At 37.2% G+C, this 22753-nt stretch overlaps 1 protein-coding gene across 1 annotated transcript in view; it reads left to right on the top strand.

Moving 5' to 3' along the window:
• The window catches only part of LOC150086708 (receptor-transporting protein 3-like), a 66701-nt gene that overhangs the window by 26308 nt on the left and 17640 nt on the right, over positions 1 to 22753 (top strand). Inside the window, exon 3 of the mRNA XM_090371537.1 lies at positions 16277 to 16424. Coding sequence (XP_090227663.1) covers positions 16277 to 16424 — 148 coding nt within the window. The remainder of the gene's footprint in view (positions 1 to 16276; positions 16425 to 22753) is intronic.

The raw sequence follows: 22753 nt of genomic DNA, 5'->3' as shown, positions 1-22753 counted from the left end.
ACGTCTGTCTCGCATTGTTTCAGGCAAAGAGCGACAGTGGCATAAATCACCGCCGACTTCAACGAGGGAAGTGTCAGAAATGTCTCCACCAAGACCACCAATCATTAGCCGCAATAGGTTATGGGAGCCGCCGACCCACCAAAGTCCCATTGCTAACACGACGATATAGGACTCGACACCTCAACTGGGCGAAAGAACATCGGCACTGGACCTTGGATGATTGGAGACTGGTCTCCTGGTCCGATGAGTCCCGTTTACAGTTATTTCAAGCAGACTGGGAGGGGGGGGGTGCGTATGTGGCGGAAACCGCACGAAGCTATGCACCCGTCATGTCAACAAGGAACTGTTCGGGCAGGTGGACGGCTGGGAACAGTCTGGGACGTGTTCAACTGGCACACGTTGGGACCTCTAGTACATCTAGACGAATCGCTAAACAGACCAGGTTACGTACCCATCCTTGCAGACCATCTGCATCGCTTCATGGTCATCATACATCCACAGGGCAATGAACTCTTGCAGCAGGACAATGCGCCTCCTCACAGAGCCGTGGTGACTAGAACATGGTTCGAAGAGCATTCCGCAGATTTTCCACCATGGAATGGCCTCCCCGTTCGCCGGACATGAACCCCGTGGAACGTCTTTGGGATGCTGCGGAAAGGTCCGTTCGAGCTTTGGATCCTCCACCGAGAAATGTGACAGAATTATGGACAGCAGTGCAGCAAGCTTGGTTAGAAATATCTTTGGGATGCTGCGGAAAGGTCAGTTAGAGTTTTGGATTCTCCACCCAGAAATGCGACAGAATTATGGACAGCGGTGTAGCAAGCATGGATAGAAATACCTGTGGAACGCTGTCGTGAACTAGTGGACTCAATGCTTCGTGGTGTGACTGCCCTAATCTGGGCGGAAGGTGGCAGGCATCCGATGATAGTAGTAGGCAGGCATCCGATGATTTCTGTCCACTCAGTGTATATTGTGTTCGTAACTGCGTATTCTTCGGTTGGTTTGCTGTTTATTGGACGAAAAACCAAGCAACCCTCCCCTAAGATCAATGGAGTTTACTCGCATTAAATTCGTTAAAGGATTTGTAGTATCCTTGCCCGAAGGCAGTCCTTAATTCTCGGAATTATACAGATTAGTGTTGTTCCTTTCGCCCCCCCCCCCCCCAATGCTTGTGTATTGTGCTCTGTAGTCCCTTGTATCCAAGGCCGGTTTACAGGAAAGCATCGTAAACTGCTATTTTAACGTCATGCGCCTATGTTTGTTTGTTTGTTTATTTGGTTTTTAGGAGCATTAGCAACTAAGGCCATATTGCTCCGAGGATATGCGGTGGTCATTCCCTGACCTTTCCGCATCCTCCATATTTGGTAGTCACGGGCTCGAACCCCGGTCTAATCAAGAAGCGTATGCCACGCACTGCTGCTCCTGCCCATGGAGGCGGCCATGCTCCTATGTAGTCTGAAGTTCAGGAATCCTTTTGTTCATACTTAGTCATATTGTGAAATGCTATGTATTATAGATGCTGGACTTAAAATCATACTGAAAGAGGCAATATGATTTTATTTATTAAAATATGTGAACTATTTGGTGTCAAAGCCGTTTATCAAAATTACATCACTCAATAGCCACCAGGAGAGCATTAACAGACATTTAAAATGAGTCTACTTAAAAACAAGCAATCATTGATATTTATAAATATTAATTTTAATGAGGAAAACAGTTACATTTCGTCATCCGGTACTAGGCCAAGATAGCTCTCACTCCCATTTATATTTCCGCAATGCGCTAGAACAATACCAGGTGGGTTTCTTGTAGAAACGGAAATGCATTTTATAGTTTTGCAAATCACAGTACAAATGTGTTGCGTAGTACGTAATTTATTTTCCAAATTTTAACACTTCATAATAAAATGAGTTTCCACTAATACCAGTAGATATAGTTTAAAACAAAGTTGATGAAATATCGAATTTGTCATCAGATTTTGAAATTGTTTTTGAAGTTTGTTATTTACGTATTTTCACACCAAAATATTCTATTTAAGAAGTAGAAGATAAGAAGCAAAGTATAGCAAAATGTAGAAGGTATAGTAAAATGCAGAATTATATTTGTACTTACTGGATAAAGCTAAAGAAATCCAAAAATAAATTTTAAAATTACAATAGCGTTGTAAACCAAACGATACCGTGTAGCATGGATGTCGCTGCCCTCTGACGGTTGGTTTTATTGCTTCACATATCTATACACTGTACAGTATTTAACAATAATAATTTTTTAAATCTCATTAAGCTATCTTTATCTCCACTTATTTAGGAGTTACATTATAGTTAAAATCATTGTCTTTATTAATACTAATAATCAGATAAAATCAGCTGAATAACTGAACAAAATGCAGGAATAAAAATAATAAAATGTATCATAAATGTATTTCTAAGCTGCAAAATATAAATTTTGTTAACAATCCTGAATACCTCTCAGCGCAGAAAATTTTCACTTCGATTAAAATTATATGTGACTTATCTTTTTATAGCTGAGTTCTTGGACAGTGATAGAGAAAATGGTCCGATTTCCTTTTCTCATATCATCCTGTATTGGTAAAGAGGGAGGCTTAAGTACAGCCTATAATGTGATGGGTTTGGACTCATATAAACACAAACGATCCACATGAATTTTAGCGATGAAAGATTACTAACCCGATTATTTGGTTACACTCCTACACTAAAACTGGGGGAGTAACAAAGTCCACCACATCGAATAAGAAAAAAAATTTTTGAACGTATCTCAGCTTCACACAAAAGAAACAACTACACCTTGCAACCAATAAAGACGAATGCCAAACGGTACTTAAAATCATGTACCATGAAACTTGATCACAAGTGTTTTGCAATGGCAAATAGGCTAGTGTGTATAAAAGAGCACTATTACTTTTCACCGGAAGAAAAACTCGTTACACTTGTCCAGCTTCACTTCTACGTTCACTTTTACGTGAACCGTGCATCATGATTCTCGAAGGGCTAACCTACAAGGTCATAAACCCAGAAGTTTCAAGTTCTGCGGTCCTTAGTGTGTGTGTGCGTGTGTGCGGAGAAATGTTTGGTCTCACCTGCCGCCTATCTAAGAAGTTACTCTTTGAAATTCGAAAGTTTCATGATGCGTATTTGTAGTGTTATAAAGCTCGTACCTGCAACATGTGGAAGGTTTAGTTTGAAACGAAATCTCTTCCTTATTATTATCATTTTTTATTTTATTTATTTATTTTTTTTTTAGGTACAAGGACGTTTTATAGAACTCAAAACTCAAGTGTAGCCACGATGAGTTCGATGGAGAAGGTCAGAGGGCAAAGAATAGGGTCACGGAAAGTGTGCAAAGTTGATCTATTTTTTTTTTTTTTTTTTTTTTATAAAGAGGCAATAAGCATCATTAAACTTTAGAGCGATGGTAAATCTGTTATGAATAATTAATTGTATATTACTTTAGTTAGAAATATGGATGATCTGGATAGTTTGGTATCAAATGTGTGGATATTAGTCAAATGTATTTTTAGGTTTTAATATCCGCAGGCACGAATCTCATAACATTTCACGTGCTACATGGGGGTCTACAGTCTTTCAAAGGTGATGCAGTTGGTTCACTCATGTGCGGGGATTCGGCCGCTGGGGTCACTATGATGTGGGAGTTTCTGGTGTTAGTGAATTTTAGTTGAAAGACATGGAAGTTGAAAACGTTATTCGGGATCAGATTTATTTGTAATATGAGATGTTTCTAATTTCAGATTGTTTAAGTGATATTATTAAAACGAATAAAGAAAAAAATGAAATATGAGACAGTCGGGAATAATATACTAGGTACCCTGTTAACCTCTTTTGCACTGAAAGGATATTTGTATTAAAATTTATAAAAACCAATAAAGCAAGTATAAGTGATGGATGTTCCAAAAGAAATGTTGAAGACAAATCTGTAAAATCTATATATCAAAAAAAAAAAAAAAAAAGTATTGTAAAAAGGAAAAAAGGTAGGTATGTAAAATGCACAGAAAATACAAACGTGATGGTGTTAAATGCTCATATTAATAGCCCGAGTACAATGCCCAAATAAGATAATAGAGAAGAAAAAAAAATTACATATCACGAAACCTGGACTAAAGCAAATTATGCAGTTTCATTTTCTAAAATAGAATAACAGGTTTTCAGCAAGGAACTACTACACAAGAAAATTTGAGCAACTGTGAGATAATTTAGACGATGGCTTGTATGGTTGGTAAGTGTGGATGCTGTGTACCATTTTAGGTGTAAACTGTTTTTCAACGAAAGTTCATCACTATGTAAATAGACGTACCGAGACTGGATTCGCTTAAATAAATTTTAAATTCCATAAACTGTCAGGAAAACATTTACAGACTACATTATTTATCACACATTATTCAGTAGGAATTAATTATTAGTCTAGGAAATGAGACGAAAGAAACTTGTTGATTCTGGGAAGAAAGCAAAGTATTACAGTGTGTTGTTAAACTGCTCGTCTGACATAAGTTACCATGTTCTTTGTTTTGTACATAAACTCGATAAAAATGTTGACATCCGTGAACACTTGGCTAATTTATTTGTTGTTGAAAGGTTTGTGGTAGACCACGGGGTAGACGAAAACGGTTATTATAGCTTTTCCTGCAGAAATCTGGAATTAGCATTTTATTTACTCTTGAAGATTGAGACTGTTTCCTCCACATTCCATTGTTGACCACTGCACGACAACGGTTTTTATGTAGAAACTTTCACCATACAGGCATACACAATCAACATTCTGTTATTAATTTCTTGTGGTCTTTGCCCTTTAGAAATTAAAAATTGAGTCACTGCACACTGATCCGTTTCGAAGACAGTTTTTGAAATGCAACGCGAAGATTTACACACGCACTTACGTTGTAACAAAGAGCAAACTAAAATACTGCACGCAGGTCTGCCCTTTGTTACAGTTATGCTTGTAACCAGGTTGCAAAGTAAAACTGATCCACTTATTCTCAGAGATGATTATTTTCTCTAGAGATTATTGTGCATTTAGTAATTCTGATCTTTCTTTAAGATAAAAGTAGCCAAGAAATATTGAAAAGTCTTTTTAATATTTTCTGTAGACAGCTCAATATATTTTGTAGATTGTATTTTCAAAAGTTTGGATTTCTTTTCTTTTCGTGCAAAATCATTTAGAAGCCTGGATAAGACGTGTTTTCGAGAATAACGCTAAACATTAGGTTATTCTATAGGTTACAACATCGATAAAACAGATGCTGTTTGAACAGTTACAGCTGAATAGTTTTCTAGTGTAACCCAAACGGAAACGTAACCAAAAATCCTTTAGACTTAAAATTCACAATTAATATTTACTGAAATATAAATAATTACAAATGTTCCCAAATTATAACCCTTTCTATTTTCTACTCCTAACAAAATGGTCTGATGATGGGTATCGGTAAGATGCCTGAAACGTCACCTTAAATGTATGGTGGTTTGGGCTATAAGCTTAATAAACTATATTATTAATTTCACGTGGTATAAGAGTGGTTATTAATTATAGTAATTAATTTGCTGATTGTTAAACTGAAACCTTATTTTTGAACTTTATAACCTCCAAGGCAATTAGCGACCCACGAATGTTATAAAATTACAAAGCAGTCGGTCACAGAATCTGAAATACTTCCGGTAAATAAAAATGACTGGTTGTACAACCAGTCATTTTTGAACCAACAAATATTGGTTCTACAACCAATCTTTGCAGATTGGTTGTAGAAGGTTCTCCAGGGCAGCCTAGTGGCCCGGTATATCGCTGTCGGGTACTCGTTTCAAAAAGTTTGGGTTCGCTTCCCGTCGAAAATAGGAGGAATAGGAAATTTTAAATTCCTTATTAGAGGCTGTAGTTAACCGATCTCAGGCGAAGAGTGTAGAGAGCTTTCCCCTTGATTTATTCGGGTTCATTCTAGCGAAAGATTTCGATAATAACTAAAATTCAAGAACACCACTCAAAGATATTGCTAATTCTTATTTTTAAATAACTATTTGTTTTATTTTATTGATTCTCATATCTTTTGATTCATACCTTATTAATTCTCATATCTCAATAAATTCTTATGTCTTTAATTTGGTAATAAAATATTGAAAATTTTTTGAAAGATATTTGAAAATGTGTGCTGATAAATGTTAGCATTTTTTTTTAAACTATCCATATTAGCATTAGTTGAGGCATATGATGCAAGAAAGCAAGCTTATAGAGCATCAGCCAAAAAAAAAAAAGCCTCCCATTTTACCCATCCGGTAACTCCAAATGTTTGTCCAGTTCGGCCTTAAATTTATTTAAGCTATCAACTTCCACAACAACAGACAGAAGTCTGTTGCAGCAATCAACTACGAGCTGGCTAAAGGCAAACTTCCGCACATCTATTCTACAACTGTCTTTCCTCAATTAGAATTTATGCCCCCTCAGGTTCTTAATCTGAGCAAGAGGAAGAATCCCATCAGCATTGAGCCTGCTCAAACCATTAAAAACCTTGTAGACCTCAATCAGATCACCTCGCAGGTGCTTACTCTCCAGATGCTGCAACTTGCAGAATTTTAAGTCTCTCTTGGTAAGAGCACCCCTCTTTGTTCCTCTCACCAATCTTGTTGCCCTTCTCTGTACTCGTTCTAGCAACTCTAGATCCTTCCTAAAATGAGGCCTCCAAACCTGTACGCAGTACCCAAGGCATATGCAAGGCAGTACTTTAAATCTTACCTGGGGGTACGCTGGGTTAGGTTAATTTGTTCAATAATAATATTGATAATTTTACTAATAAACTCCTGTAATAGTTACTTCAGCAGAGAAGTCTTTCTTACTGTATTGTCAGTATGCAATCCTGCAGGGAGGCGATCGCTTCCACAGAGTCTGAGTAAATCGGAGCAAAATAGTGTTTTGTAGTATGGTAATTATTCATGCTGTATGTATATTGAATGTATACATATATATATATATATATATATATATATACACTGGTGTTTAAACAAAGTGCATCACCTAGGAATTTCACATTTCTAACCCTTTTAGGCGATGGTACGTTACCTTAATAAATAGCATCACAAATAGAAATATAAACAAAAGATATTTATTAATAGTTAAAGCAAAGATAAGTAATACAGTATTTGACAAGTGCTCTCAAAATATTCCGAAATGAGCATTTGCAACCTTTATACAACAGTTCGGTAAACATGACAATTATGGCTGAAATGGTTTATCACAAGCCCTCAATTTGCTTCAGTTTATCATTTTAAATGGAAAACAAAATGAAAAGTTCACCAGGTGCAAACTAAAATTTAGTTGAACCGCCTCTGGCCCTGATGACAGCAGCACACCGTCGAAGCATTGACAAGATCAATTTCTGAAGATAATCAACTGATAGTTCTTGGTTCCAAACACGAATTATGGCTTCCTGAAGTTCACGAAAGGTCTTTGGTTTCTTTCTGGCAACTGCAGATTGCACACGATGCCAACATTTCTCTTAGGATTCAGATCCGGGCGGGCTGTTTCCTGGCCAGCTAAGAGTTGTAATGGACCGTTCTTCCAACCATTTTTTCACCTGTAACAAATGTAAACACATTACTGTCGAACCTCTAATGCAGAAATGAAGCTAGAGCAACTACAGAAGTGCCTACTTACACTTTTCGCCCGATGACAAGGAGCAGAGTCGTCCTGAAAGTTGCAGTTACTTGGAAGGTTTAAATGGTCTCTAATGGTTGGCAGTAATTTGACTTCCAATATAGCCGGGTATCCACTGGCATTTACGGAACCTTTTATAAAGTGCAGGTGACCCACTCCGCGATACGAAATGCGCCCCCATATCATTTCGCTGGTAGAGAATTTCACTGTAGACACCACACAGTCCGGATGGTATTCTTCATCACGTCTACGGCGAATCGTTTGTCTCCCATCAGAGCCATGCAAGTTGAATTTCTTCTCATCCGAGAAAATAACTGACTTCCACTGCTCGGGGGTCCAATTCATATGCTCCTTACACCAAATTAATCGGGCCTTTTTCATTTTTTGTGTGAGGAGGGGCTTCTTCTTAGGACGACGGGCTACAAGTCCATTTTTGAAGAGGCGTCTTCTAACTATTACTGCACATGCTACCACTCCTGTATGTTCTCCCCATTCTCTTCTCAGCTCAGACGAAGAAGCTTTACGGTTTTTAAGGCATAAGAGCTTCAAAACGCAGGCCTGTTTTGGCGTAGAGACTCGTTTGCGTCCGTTTCCTTTTTTCCTACCAGCAGAACCAGTATTCTTGAGTTTGGAAAGAAATCTACTCACTGTCGACTGATTACAAGACACTCTATAAGCAATATGACAGGAAGCACATTCTTCCTCACGTAAAGCAACAATGGCACTCTTTCTTCGTGGCGTCAACTGCACGTACCTCGCCATCCGTCAGGATGGCGAGGTAGGTGCAATTGACTGCAACGTGAATGACTGCAATTCTTGCAGAGCGTGCTTATATAGCTGAAAGTAACAGCTGATGCAATATTACGTCATCACCTACGCGTATCAATCTTATCTGATGCAAACTGTAAAAATATTGCCATATACTTACGTTATTCGGACGACAATTGCAATTTTAAGGGGTGATGCACTTTTTTTGAACACCAGTGTCTATATATATGCAGGGTGATTTACTACCAGTGCGACAAACTTGCAGGAGGTGTGGGGGGGGGGGGAGCCCAAAGACGAATCGGAATCACATAGCATTGCAAGGTCCGAAATGCCTTCGTCATGCGGTAGAGGACGTTGAACGGGAGGCGCGTGAACAGCGATCCCGCTGGAAGTCAGCATTTGCGAACTGTTTCTGTTGAAGAAACCAAGTAGCAAAAGTCTTCCGGAGTGGATAATCCGCAGGCTCCAATGACTGGACGCGTTGCAGATGGTATGAACTCATTTGGTTTGTTGACAGTATCCTCCATACAGTGGATTGAGAAATACCCAATCGTTGGCTTTTCGCTCGAGTACTCGTACTCGGATTGCCTTCTGCAAGACGTAGGACATTCTCCTCATTGTCTGGCGTCCTCGTCGTTCGCTCTCGATTCATGGTACCTCTCGTGAAACAACCAGTCTCACGTAACCTTCTATGCACAAGTGCGAAAATCGTATGATGAGGAGCACGCCTGTGCGGGAAACGTTCCTGGCAGAGGAACGTTTCCCGTTCCTCTCAACAAGCGCAGAGCGGCGCGCCCGTTACAGTCCGCAGCTCCATACGCGAGGTGCATGTCGGCCAGTTCAACGTTTGAATACTCGTCCATCCTACTGCCTCGGGAACCGATTCGCAAATGCTGACTTCCAGCGGGATCGCTGTTCACGCGACCTCCCGTTCAACGTCCTCTACCGCACGACGAAGGAATTTCGGACCCTGCAATGCTATGTGATTCCGATTCGTCTTTGTGCCCCCTACACCTCCTGCAAGTTTGTCGCATTGGTAGTGAATCACCTTGTATATAATCGTCATCAGCCATTTTCAATCCACTGCAGGATGAAGGCCTCTCCAGAAATTTTCCAGTTCCTTCTGTATTTTTTTTTTTATTTTTTATTATTCATCATTTTATTCCTGGCCCCATTAAGTTTCAGTGCTGAATTTTATTTTATTAAAGATAACATATAATATTTGTGTTTTTAAATAAAAATTTCTTCCGACTGCACACGTCTATGGAAAATTCACTTTTTAACTTTATACATACGACAAACAGACCTCACAATGACAAAAGCACCCAACTACAGAAAAATGTTTATACTTCTGGGTCAAAATTTTACAAGCCCTATCCTATTTGCATTGAGACAATGCAAGGGATGTATATTCAAATCAGGGAATCACAAGATATGGCCATCTCAATCTTACGCTTTAAATACCGTCAAAATAGGTAACAACCAAAACTTGACATCCATATGTGTAAAACGCTTGAAATAACCGACTTCCAAAAAGAACTTACTGTTAGTGATTGAGAAGTTGAGGCTACAATAGCAAAAACAATGGAAATCAGGAGACTGTCCAAGGCTCCATATCGGGAATTTATAAGCGTTCGGAAGAGAGAGATTTACGGAGGACTATTAGATCGATAGATTAAATGTGGGATCGAAAGTACTCCACATTCGCTGGAAAAAAAAAAGTTCGAAGAGAACGTGAAATCTGGGACCGACAGGTGTGTGAATCTCTTAACGTATGGAATTCAGTTTCTGATATTTTGGCAGGGTACTCTAAATCAGGAATTTTATACATGTAAGCGAATAAAATATTTCTAAGTAGTTTCTACTGCAATATAATGATATCCCATTGTTGCTGCAGCTGTTGAAAAAATACAATGTCCATCTGTTGGTAGTGAAAGTTTTTTTATCCCTTTAATTAGGTGTAGCTACCGTTGACAAAGTCTCGAATCAAAGTTCAAAACCATGTTCTTGGTTTGGAACTTTGATTACGTCCCTGAATGCGAAAATTTCAAAATATGATTTTGAAATAAGAAATTATTCCTATTACCAGCGTAAGGGGTGGTGTGAAATTCTTTTTTCTACGTTAATAGCATAGATTTGACAGGATGACATCTCACGAATGTAACCTGCAATCTAACTCAATCAGTCAGATCCGAGAGTCCGTGACATTTCATTTCATGAATTTGAATGGAATCTTTTCATGTAGCGAGAAGGGAGTGGCATTTCTTGTTTGCATTCCGGAGCTTAAAAGCTTTAACAAAGCCCCGGGTTACATTACATTCAGGGATGTAACTACCGGGATTCCAGGCTCAACAGAGCTCCATGCTCCAAACATAGTACCAGAATCCTGTCCCTTCAGTTCATCGTTGTTCTATCTCGTCGTACCCTGATGTTACTAATACACTTCCTTACTACTGATGTTACTAATACACTTCCTGTCTGTACACTTCCTTGCTACTGTACCACTTCAGGTACTTACACTTTGCAGTAAGCAAAAGCAACTTCATATCCTTACGCGATAAAAAACTGATATAAAATAATTATTTTATTTTATTTTTAGTTATTTTTAGTTATTATATGAAAGATCATTTATACTCGTAAGATAATACATGAAGTATACGATGGTACTGCCACAGTCTCGTGCTAGCACAGTGGTTACAATCACAGTCCTTCCCACGCTGGGTGGAAAATGCCTGGATTCGAATCCCGTCATAAAGCCCATAAAAATTCCTCAATGACTCGAGGAATTTTTATGGGCTTTTTTCACTCCCTGGCTGAGTTTGTCGGTCTCAGGCGTGGATAGCAAGGTTTTTCGTCCAGAAAAACAGGCAAACCGACCAGATTTACGGACATAACACACATGGATGGATGAGTTTGTTCTTGGATAACCGTAAGATGGCAATTATCACTGCCCTAAAATTTTGATCCTAAGATCTATTTAGGTCTGTCCCCCATTAGAGTAGGGACGATTTTTTCTTTTTGTGATTTTGAATTTGTAGTTCACTTTTAATAATTTTTATGCGTCGAACACGGATTGGTCATTTCATCTGAAACGTTTGCAAGCGTCTTTAAATTAAAATAGAGAATAAAGCATTTATCCCACTGGAAAGTAATAACAAAAATTTCTAAGAGCCCCCAGTGACGTAGCTAGCACGGCAATACGCTTAAGAGAAAAGATAGTCTGATTATAACACTCACAGTCATATTGATATCGCTTTCAACAGTGCCAGTAATAAAACTTGGGGTTACGACCTTTAGCTCAGTGATAAATATGAATTCACTCATTCCCAGGTCCGAGAGCTGTAATATTACTAACCGTCTTACCTATACGCACTGTGCAAATATGAAGTCATACGTATAGAGAGTAAACAGATAATGCGTACAATGCATATGGGCTCAAGGGACTCCAACCAAAAGAAAGTACTGTACTGTAATTTAAAAATAATACAATCTATTAAAAAGGAATTGTATTCGATATCAGAGTTGGCATTATCATTTTTTTTTACAAAAAATGTATAGAAGAAGAAGAAGAACTCTTTATTGCATACAAAAGGCACACGGCGTACACAATACCCTTCACGGCTACAAGCCAGGGGTTTTAAATAAGAATAAATATTATGCCAATTTATATTTTTTTTAAAAATAAAATGTGCAAAAATTTACTGATGTGACTTCACTAGAAATATTTGCACACGGATCCCCAATATTATTGTAGTTACGCTACATGGAAAGATGTGTTTATTTGGCTGTCCCTGATAGATTTTTGAGAATACTGTACATATATCAATGGCGAAACTAACATACCGCCAAGTCTACCACTACGGGGGACCTGACGGTTGGTTTCTTGTAGTTGCTATAGATCCTCTGATCATCACATAAGGTCAAAGGGACATAAAGAAAATTTATTTACTTTATTTTTACTACCATGGACAGGTCTAGTGAGTTGTTTGTCACTTAGGGATCATGAGATTAGATTATTGCATCCAGTCAAAATCCACACTTCTCTAATGCGACTCTTCATCATTGAAGAATCCTTAATTTTATAAAAGTTATGGGCAATCAAATTTGGATTAATAAAGGCAGAACTTCCTGCATAAGCAGAACCTATTCAAGACTATCTGAAGACTGCTGCAAACATTTATATGAATCATCTTTTTACTAGGTTTTTGGATTACGAGTAATAAAATTAAAATTGAATATTGGACATTTTAAAAATTAATCTCACATTTACTATACTCGGGAAGCATACTTCATTATGCATAACGCACAAATGGAAATAGTAGTTTATTTTTCATCTGTTAGTACATGAAATTGTTAACTTCTTAACATTTTTTTAATCTTTTGAATCCGGATACAACAGACAACAGAAACAGCTTCTTGACTAGATTTCAGTTCCGGGAATTATATAGACATCGCTGTTTTTTAGGTAAACTTGGCTCTAAGCCATCTTTCTATCTCCTTAAAAGCTGTGAACAGGCTACAAGATATACACAATGGTATAATAATAATAATAATAAAAGTCAAATACACTTCCGTTGCCTAGATATGGCTTATTCGTGAGTACGGTGTTATGTCACTTAGAACATCCTGCTATGATAGCAGCAATAATAAGAATTTTGGAATATCCTGGCTGTTAGTATGATCGCGAAGAGATAGGAATTTTCTGTTGCAATTGGCTGTATTATACAATATAAATATTTTTCTTTTGTTAGCGCATCGGCTTCCGTGGCCATAATGCACCTCCCAAAGTTTTTGCATTTTACTCTGATCCAAGCCCGAGGCGGGATTCGAACGTGCGATCTTTGGGTTGCCAGGCAGGCGCTTTACCCGCCTGGCTAGCCCGGTCGGCAAATATTTATATGAATACTTAATTATTTCTTAATACTGTAGTTCAATAACTATTCATAAATATTTGTATTTTTTGCGATAATAAAACAAAATAAACTGCGCCACCTATCATTTCATAAGCAAGGTGGCATTAATTAAAGTTTCCCGTATTCTGAGGTCTCTTTCAACTTAAGGAACAAGAAAAATATTCAAATTTGGAGCGTATACGAGGAATGGCAAGAAAGTTCTCGGACTGGGGCGACAAAAAGACACGAAAGTAAAGGAGCTCAAAAATGGCTTTATTTTTTATTTAGAGTCATCATACACGATTGAATACACTTGTTACACCGTTCTAAAATTTACTGAAAAGAGTCGGCGAAGGCGTCTAAAGAGATGATGATGCTCAGTTCGACGGTTTCGTTTTTCTTCATGTTTTAAACAACTTGAAATCTCTTCCTTTGAGAGCAGGTGTCATCTTGAGAAAGAAGTCTGCTGGTGCTAGATCGGAAGAGTAGGGTGGATACCATATTTCGTCAGAAATGTCTTCACAAGTGCAGAATGGAAGGGGGCATTGTCCTGCAACAAGAACCAGCTGTCTTTCTCGAGAAATTGCGGCCTGAACTGGGAAATGAATTTCAGTACTCATTTATTGTAAGTAGATCGCAGCATTGATTCTCTCTCTCCTTCAAGTACAGAATTCTTGAAAATCACACCCTTTTTGTCGGGAAAAACCACGATCAGCATCGTCTTGACCCTGGACTTCTGTAAACGAAACTTTTTGGGCCTTGGTGATGATTTTAAAGTCCACTGCATGCTCTGACGCTTCTTCTTTGGGTGGTACTGAATGACCCAACACGCACCTCCAGTGACAATACAGTCGAAGAAATTAGGATTGTCGTGACAACTCTGGATGAAGTCTTTGCATGACGACACTCTCTTCTGCTTCTGCTCATACGTGAGGCTATGTGGCACAAATATTTCATAGACCTTCACTTTCCCTAAATCTTCATGCAGAATTTGATGAATCGTTTCCTTATCCATATCCAACTCATTAGCCATCTTTCTGAAGATATCAAGCGATGATCTTTTACCACAATTTCCCGACTTTTGCAACTGTGTCCTCATTTCAAGAGGTTGACAAACGCCCACTTCTTGGGTCATCAAGAACATCCTCACGTCCTTCTTTGAACCGCTTATACCATTCGAACACGCTAGTACGACTTAATGTTTCATCATAAACAGTTTTCAACATTTCATACGTTTCTGTTGCAGATTTCCTCAGTTTAAAGCAAAATTTCATACTCGTTCGTTGCTCAATTGTAAAATCACGACACGACACGTTAACGCTATTAAAACTTGTTGTTGCTTGCAACTTGCCAGCCTATTGGAAATCTCTATATCACCATCTGTTGGAGGAAGTTCGAACTACAACACATCACTTCCGTTTATTTTCAAACCCATCGAACCCGACCCCAACAGCACCAGTCCGGAACTTTATTGCCACACCTCGTATGTTTCACTCCGCATAATACAGTCTGTTGTTCAACGTTACTTGTAGGGATGCAAGCACAGAAGAAATAAATGCATGCATGAAGTAATCGAAAGTTACAAAAATCAGTGAAATCTTAAAAGTACGCAATGAAAAAATCTCATTCAAATATGAACGACTTTTTTATTACCGAATTAGGTAATATCATAAGGTGGAGAGGAAACCATTTGCTACAGCAAGCACGGCGAGACTAATTGAATCACCATTCAGCATCGTATCTGAAGGGAAAGTGCCAAGTGTTGTTCAGAGCACTGTTATAGAGTTTTTGTCGGACGAAAAATGTGAAAGCAAGCGAATTTTTTTATCAGATTTAAAGCTCAGTATAACGATGAATATTTACCGCTATCACAAATGTATAGGATACAGCAGAAGAAGCCAAGCCTCGTGGGCTATAATGACAATGATCTACCCTGAAAAATCTGAAATGGGAGGTGCCTCTCTATTCCCCTCGCCCCTGCATAGTCTGGACCATTGTCTGTTTATCTTTAATTCGGACGATTAAAAGATTTCTTATGTGGTAAAAAAAATTTCGAAATAACGAGGAAAGAAAGTCATCGAAGCGCGTAGTTCTGGTTCCAACAACAAGACCAAATCTTCTTCGAAAAGACACTCAACAGGATGGCAGAAGTGATTAAAGAAGGAGAACTATCTAAAGAAGTAACAATGAATACCAATAAAATTTTATAAAACTTTTCCCATTCATATTTGAATCACTCGTATAAGATTAGTCGTAATCTTATACGTAATCTTATAATCTTATCTCATCAACGTAATATCGATGAAGCCAAAGAGGAAGGCCCATTGACGAATACATCAGAAATCAATAGCACTCATGGTATTGCACATCATACAAGCTTATATCATATTAAAGTATAAAGTTTTGCAATAAACCTTGTTATTATAAATGTAAGATTGACCATGCTCAACGACTTTTGTTGGGTTTTAGGAGCATCGGCGACTAAGGGCCATGTTGCTCCGTATATAAAACCGAGGTCGATTTTCTGTTTGCTGGACGGAAAACCCGAGTTTCCGGGAGAAAAAAACCTATGCTACCCTCGCTTGAGACCAACTAACTTAGCCACCTTGTGAAAAAGACTAATAAAAATTCCTCCTCTCATCGACGGGATTCGAACTCAGACTTTTTCCACCCGGGGTGAGTAGGACGGCGAGCCTACCAACTATACTACCCACGAGGGCCTCAACAACTGCTCAACAATTGATCTAATCACACTGATGTCCATCCACTAAGATGACATTATAATAAAGGTGCAGTACTGTATAATTAGTTTATGATGGATATTTATGTTTCTTTATTAAAACAATTTTATTAATCAAAACAATTGTGTATAAATTCTTTACTGTCACCTATGTATTCTTTGAAGTGTAAAATATATTTTTCTGCTTTTTTATTTTATCTCATTGTAGTGGAATGGACCAGGTATGGCAAGGAGAATTTCAGAATCTTTTTTCTCAATATTATCCTCAGGTATGGTTTCTACTGCCGGTAAATCAAAAACCGCTCGGCCCTTGGAACGCATTTATAGATTCTGCCAAGGTCCGTTTTTATTGTGAGGTAAGTAGTTTTCGAGGTAAAAAAACTTCACGCTCCTTTGATTACTACGTAATTGGGAAACCTTCGGAGAAATACAAACACTGACTCTGATTTCGGTAACAGTCACAGCTGTCTCAACATTAATTTGTACTGATATTTCATTAGTAACTTAAAATAGGTTCGTTTTTACGTAATACACAAAAACAATGATGCCAGCGATACCAGGTTTATATAATGACCAGAAAATATTAAAAAAAAGTACTAATAATATCTTCATAATTTTATAAAATGCGTATAAAAGGATTAGCTGTACGTTATATTCAATAATATATTCTGTTACATAAAAGTGAAATTCGTGGAAGAGTGTTTGCTGTCTACTTTACATTCTATGACGAATCATCACCGATTGACAAACTCTGCATATAAAAAAAAAAAAAAAACACTGTATAACATCAAGCTATTCTGTTTATAAAGGAGCCAAAAATTTATGACTTCCTACACAATCATGCACTTATTGGCAAGGACACCACACCACACCACTAACTGACATCGTGGTCTACACTCCAGACGGATATATGGTGTAGCATTACGTGGCATTCTCAAATAATATATAAACAAATAACTGTTTTTAGTGTTCGAACTGGAGAATATTAGTAACTGGAACACTAATATTCAGCAGGGGGAGGACGATTAAATTCGACATATACAGACAATGCAAAAGTAATTATTACTATTATCATTTTAAATTCAATACTGTATATGCAATATTATACACCAGTTATCATTAGTTATGATGTTCGGATTCCACGATTAAATACGGATATGCTCGAAATTATAATTTTAATAATCATCTATCATTTTGATTTCTTTTATTTTTTTTTTAACAACCGGAAGCTGTAAGTTAATTTTTTAAAATATTAATTTATCAACCGGAATGTGGTTCCGACCAAATTCGCGTGTACTGGCTGGTTTAAAATTAATTGATTCAAATATTAGTATATTACCATAAATAACCTTGGGCTAGTGTTAGGTATACTGTATTATTATAATTAAATAACATCTATAAGCCTAGTTAGCAGTTACATTAAATAACAGCTATTAATTATGATTTATTAAATAACTGCTACATATTATTATATTAATATAATTAAATAACTGATACATATTGTTATATTAAATAACTGCATATTTTATATTATTATAATTAATTTTTTATGAAATTTAATATCAGTCAAAACTAATATAAAGACGTATTTGTATCCATTCATTGACATTGACAAGGTCAAATCGTTCACCAGATTTGGTCGCAGTTTGCAACTTTTGTTGTTCAGCACCGAAAGCTATATATACATTTCTTCTAAACAGTTTATTAATTGATTAATAAGTTTAATTATACTTATAGATTTCAAACTGTATTTTATTTTATTCAAAATATACATTACAGAGTAAACTCCAATAATAATGTATACATAGAATATTAAAGCAGTCAATTTAAATAAATTTGTATATTTAAAAGAATAATATAGACATACGAATATATATTAACACACAAAAATTAATAAAATTAACATTAATAAAAATATTGATGTTTAAACATAGCAAAAAATATATTATTTAATTTATGCAAAGATTTGAGCTAAATCAACATTACTAAGTCGAAGTTTTACAGTTTGAAAGAAAATGGGGAATTTACAAAAGGATTTAATGTAAATTGTTCTGCAAAACTAAGGCACTGAATAATGGGCTATTTTACCCATATTCAGATCTATATTTTATTGAAAACAGAATGAGATCGAAAATGAAGAGAAAGGAACAGAATAAGTTACACAGTATTTTCTATGGTGCTTATAAAGAAAATCTTATAAACAAATTCAAGTTTTCCACAGAAAATTCATATTTTCTGTGGAAAATTTTTTGACCATTTAACTTTAATAATCATCTTACGGACTCTTTTTTTCTGAATATTTTTCAACTATTTGAAAAATGCTACACTGTTCTGGGCTCATATGGGAACAGCATATTCTAACATTGGCAGGATTATCGCAACAAATATAAAATGTCTAGTAAATTCAGGATTACTGAAACTACATGAGAATCTCTTAATGAATCCCTGTACCTTATACCGCTTCTTAAAAGTTTACAATTTATGAGGGACAAAAGAGATGTGGAACGGAAACATCTTGTTTTGATGGGATGAAAAATCTTTCTAAGGTCCGCATAAGTTACAAGTTATATGCAAATTTATACTCATTTATGAAATTCAAAACAAATTTACTGAGCTAGAGCGATGATTTTAATTCTATTACACGTGGAGCAGCCTCTTATTTCACATTTTTTGCTACTACAATTCTAGATTACAGTATAATGTTCATGTGGGATTTCTGTAAACATAGGCCGATGTCTGAAAAGTGAAATTCATTTGAAATCTCTACTCTCAAGCTCCCCTTTATACATCTAACCAACAGTATTATTTAAACTTATCTACATTCGCACGTGGCTATCTTTTTCAGTATGGGGGTATAAGTGTACACCAGCATGGTGTAACGGTTCCGCATTCAGTCCACCGTATAACGGACTCAACAAGTCGTGACTCTGTGGTCACACGTGGTCGCCCCCCTGAGAGTAGAACCGTGACAAAGAATAGCAGCGTCAGCATGATCAGACCGAATCCATATAGAAGAGGGCGTTGCAAAATAAGGTCACTTTCTCTGACACATATTATAGTTGAGATAACAAAAAAAAAAAAAAAAAAAAAAAAACATTCATGGTGCAAAAGTTTGGACCTCAGCTAAACACTCGCCTTCCTTTTAACAAATAGTTTCTGGTAGGAACTGCCAACTTCCACACGAAATTGCACAATTGTTAAATTACAGGTAGTTGTTAGATGTAGTATTCCGTCACGTATTTGGACTAAGGTAATGAATAATACATACGGAAGTACTCTGAAGAGAATTCTTGAGGATAATTAACTATTATTTGTGTGTCTGCATAGAGTAGGCACTTTTGAGTTGACAACTCTGACATTTAGTATTTCTACCTTCTGGTGTATAGGTTTTTATAACGGATTTTTTTTGGGGGGGGCGCGCGTTTTATAATCAGTTCAATCACAATATCACACGGTCAGACCATAAAAATTCAGCTTCCACTATTAAGTTCGCCTCCTCCCCCTCCTCCCATTTTACATATGGAAAGTTCCTGTTCCCTGTATTACTGAACTATAAAATGTCATTTAAAGAGTAAGTAAAATAATTTGGAACCAGTTGCTATTTCAAAATATGACCTTCACACGACCCTGAATTTAGAAAGCAACGACATACACCATTTGGGTTGTAAGCATATCGACAGGAAAGGTGTGCTTACTAATGGCTTGGTAGGATGTAATATAAATCCATAATCCCATAAGCTTTATGGAATTAATAAATAAATACAAGTGAAATTTAAAAAATATATTATTACAATCGTCTGGAACGGAACAAGTTTAGTATTGAAGTCGTGTTTACTGAAGAGTTGGCTTTACGAAGTGGCCATATAAGGGCAGTTCTGATTGGGAAAGTAAACTTCGCTATTAAAACGCTTCATAAAAATTAATTTTAAAATAGTATTTATAATTTTAAATATAATTACGTATTAATAGTTAAGAGGCCTTAATTATTAATATGTAATTATATGAAGGAAAACAACAACATATTTGTGAAAAAAAAAAAAATGTAACTTGATTTCGCTTAATCTATATATAAATTAGGTTCTACACACCGGTTGACAAAGGTAATGTCTACTTTGCACATTTACTCTTGAACTGATTTGCAACCACATTCAGTACATAATAAGAATGTAAATAAGCATATGTGTCGTTCTGATATTTTAAAGAGCGGTCTGACCGTGCGTCACTCATTTTGATCGTGTAGGAGTGTACAAAATGCAACTAATTTTGATTAAATAATAATTCATGGTCCAGTCAGAAAGAAGCACTGTATCAGTGATTCATTTCGGTTGAAGGCGGTCTGCAGAATGGAAGCTAAATTTGACTACGACGGGATTCAGAAGTTGTTTCTTTTTTTGCCAAAACACTAAGCCTTTGAGATGTAGCCTTAGTTGTTTTTGTATAAAATTGTGTATCCTACGGTCAATCTGCCTAGTTTGTTGGATGAAAAACCCGAGTGTCCAAGGGAAAAGAGTGGAAGCGGACTGACCATAGGTAGAGGTAGTACAAAATATGATATCCTAAATTGTAGAGACAGCTACAGAAGATAGGAGAAATTTCCCGAAAAACTGTAGGAGGTCGACCAAGGATCGAGCAACAGAAAGGACTGATATCAGGTCTTAACTACCAGATGACGCAGAGAAATGAGAGCACACCAATTCAATTCCGAATGTGCAGCTTCAGATAGTGCCGTAAGCATATCAGTGGGATCAAAGAGCAATGGTCTAATGTTGATGCTTACGTATGAGTAAAAATTCAGTCTACAGTCCGATTCTTGACAGGGGCGAGAGAGAGAGGGAGCAAAAGCGCCAAAACAACTAAGCTTATGAAGCATCAGTATGTGACTGAGCGTATTCGTCGGTTTGCAGGACAAAAAAATCTAAGTTTCCTGGAGAAAAATCATACAACACTAGCGTGAAACTGACTAACTCAGCCACACTGGGAAAAAAGCCCATAAAATTTCCTCGCGTCATTGACGGGATTCGAACTCAGGCCTTTTCTATTCTCTGTGGAAGGACGGCGAATATGATCACTGTGGATAATGACACTCTTCCCTATGGAGGGCAACTGAGATGCTTTTAAGAGACCAATTTCGAATCATCAACATTACATGATTACAGGGTTCGAATCCCGTCGATGACGCGAGGAACTTTAATGGGCTTTTTTCACTCCGTGGCTGAGTTAGTTGGTCTCAGGCGTAGATAGCAAGGTTTTTCTCCCCAGGTATCTGGGGTTTTTTCATCCAGCAAAACAGGCAAATCAAACATAGAACATACGGAATTTACAGACACAAATACGGGTTAATGTATTTAATTACGGGCAACCCTAAAATAATAATAATAATAATAAATTACATGATTCCAAACTGCTCTCCTGAAAAAGTGTGCTTTACTACTGCTACTAGGATCCTTGAACACCCTCATTAACAGCAGGTAAGCCCATTGTTAGTGTTGCTTCGTTGTCAGGGATAATCGTATTTCCTTTAAGGTCTATAGCTTCCTCTGCTGGTACAGCCTTACCCATTAGTTCACACACATCGTACTGTTGCGTGATAAAATAATGCACTTTCATACCAAATTTCATGACTTTTATAGATTATTTTACAAACTATTTCGCTTTAGTAGTAGTAGCAGTAGTAGTAATAATTAAGGCATTATTATTCCAAATATTATATACTTCATTATTACCCCAAAAAAACAAAAAAAAAAAACAATTTCATACATCCATTCCCTCTAAAAGTTTGTACAGTCCTTCCTTGAATTTATTTAAGCTATCCACTTCCACAACGACAGATGGAAGTTTGTTCCAGCAATTAACCACCCGCTGGCTAAAGGCAAATTTCCTCACATCTATTCTACAACTGTCTTTCCTCAATTTGAATTAATGACCCCTCAGGTTCATAATTTGAGCAAGCGGAAGAATCCCATCAGAATTCAGCGTGCTCAACCCATTCAAGGTCTTATACACCTCAATCAGATTACCTCGCAGGTGCCTAGTCTCCAGCGGCTGCAATTTGCAGAACTTAAGCCTTTCTTGGTAAGAAGACCCTTTCGTTCCCCTCACCAATCTTGTTGCCCTTCCCTGTACACGCTCAAGCTACTCTACATCCTTCCTAAAATGAGGCCTCCAGACTTGTACGCAATACTCAAGATGTAGCCTGACCATTGCCTTATACAAAGGTATAACACCTCCTTTTCCCTACCAGCAAAATTCCTGTATATCATTGACAATACCCCATGACCTGCTCTGTCAGCCTGTCTGCATTGCTCAGAAAACTTCATATCTGACTGCGCAATTACTCCCAGATCTTTTTCATTTTTCTACCACCCTAAGTGTAGTAAAACACAGTTGGTACGTTTCTCTGGGGTTACTTCTACCCATACGAAGTACTGTACTTTGCATTTGTCAATGTTAAACTTCAGTTGCCACTTCTCGGCCCATCTGCCTAAATTTTCTAGATCCTGTTGCAGTAGCACACTGCCATTACTGTCATTAACAACCCTTCCAATCTTTGTATCATCTGCAAACTTCGACATTAAGTCTGATATATTTTCATCAATATCATTGATAAATATACAAAACAACAGTGGGCCCAACACCGAACCCTGGGGGACACCACTAATAACATTAGTCCACAAATTAACAACAC

The sequence above is a fragment of the Mastigoproctus giganteus genome, chromosome 4 (assembly GCF_048544385.1).
Source record: "Mastigoproctus giganteus isolate SK-2022 chromosome 4, ASM4854438v1, whole genome shotgun sequence".
NCBI lineage: Eukaryota > Metazoa > Arthropoda > Arachnida > Uropygi > Thelyphonidae > Mastigoproctus > Mastigoproctus giganteus.
The sequence above is the reverse complement of the archived record's forward strand: the minus strand, read 5'-3'. Positions and strand labels throughout refer to the sequence as shown.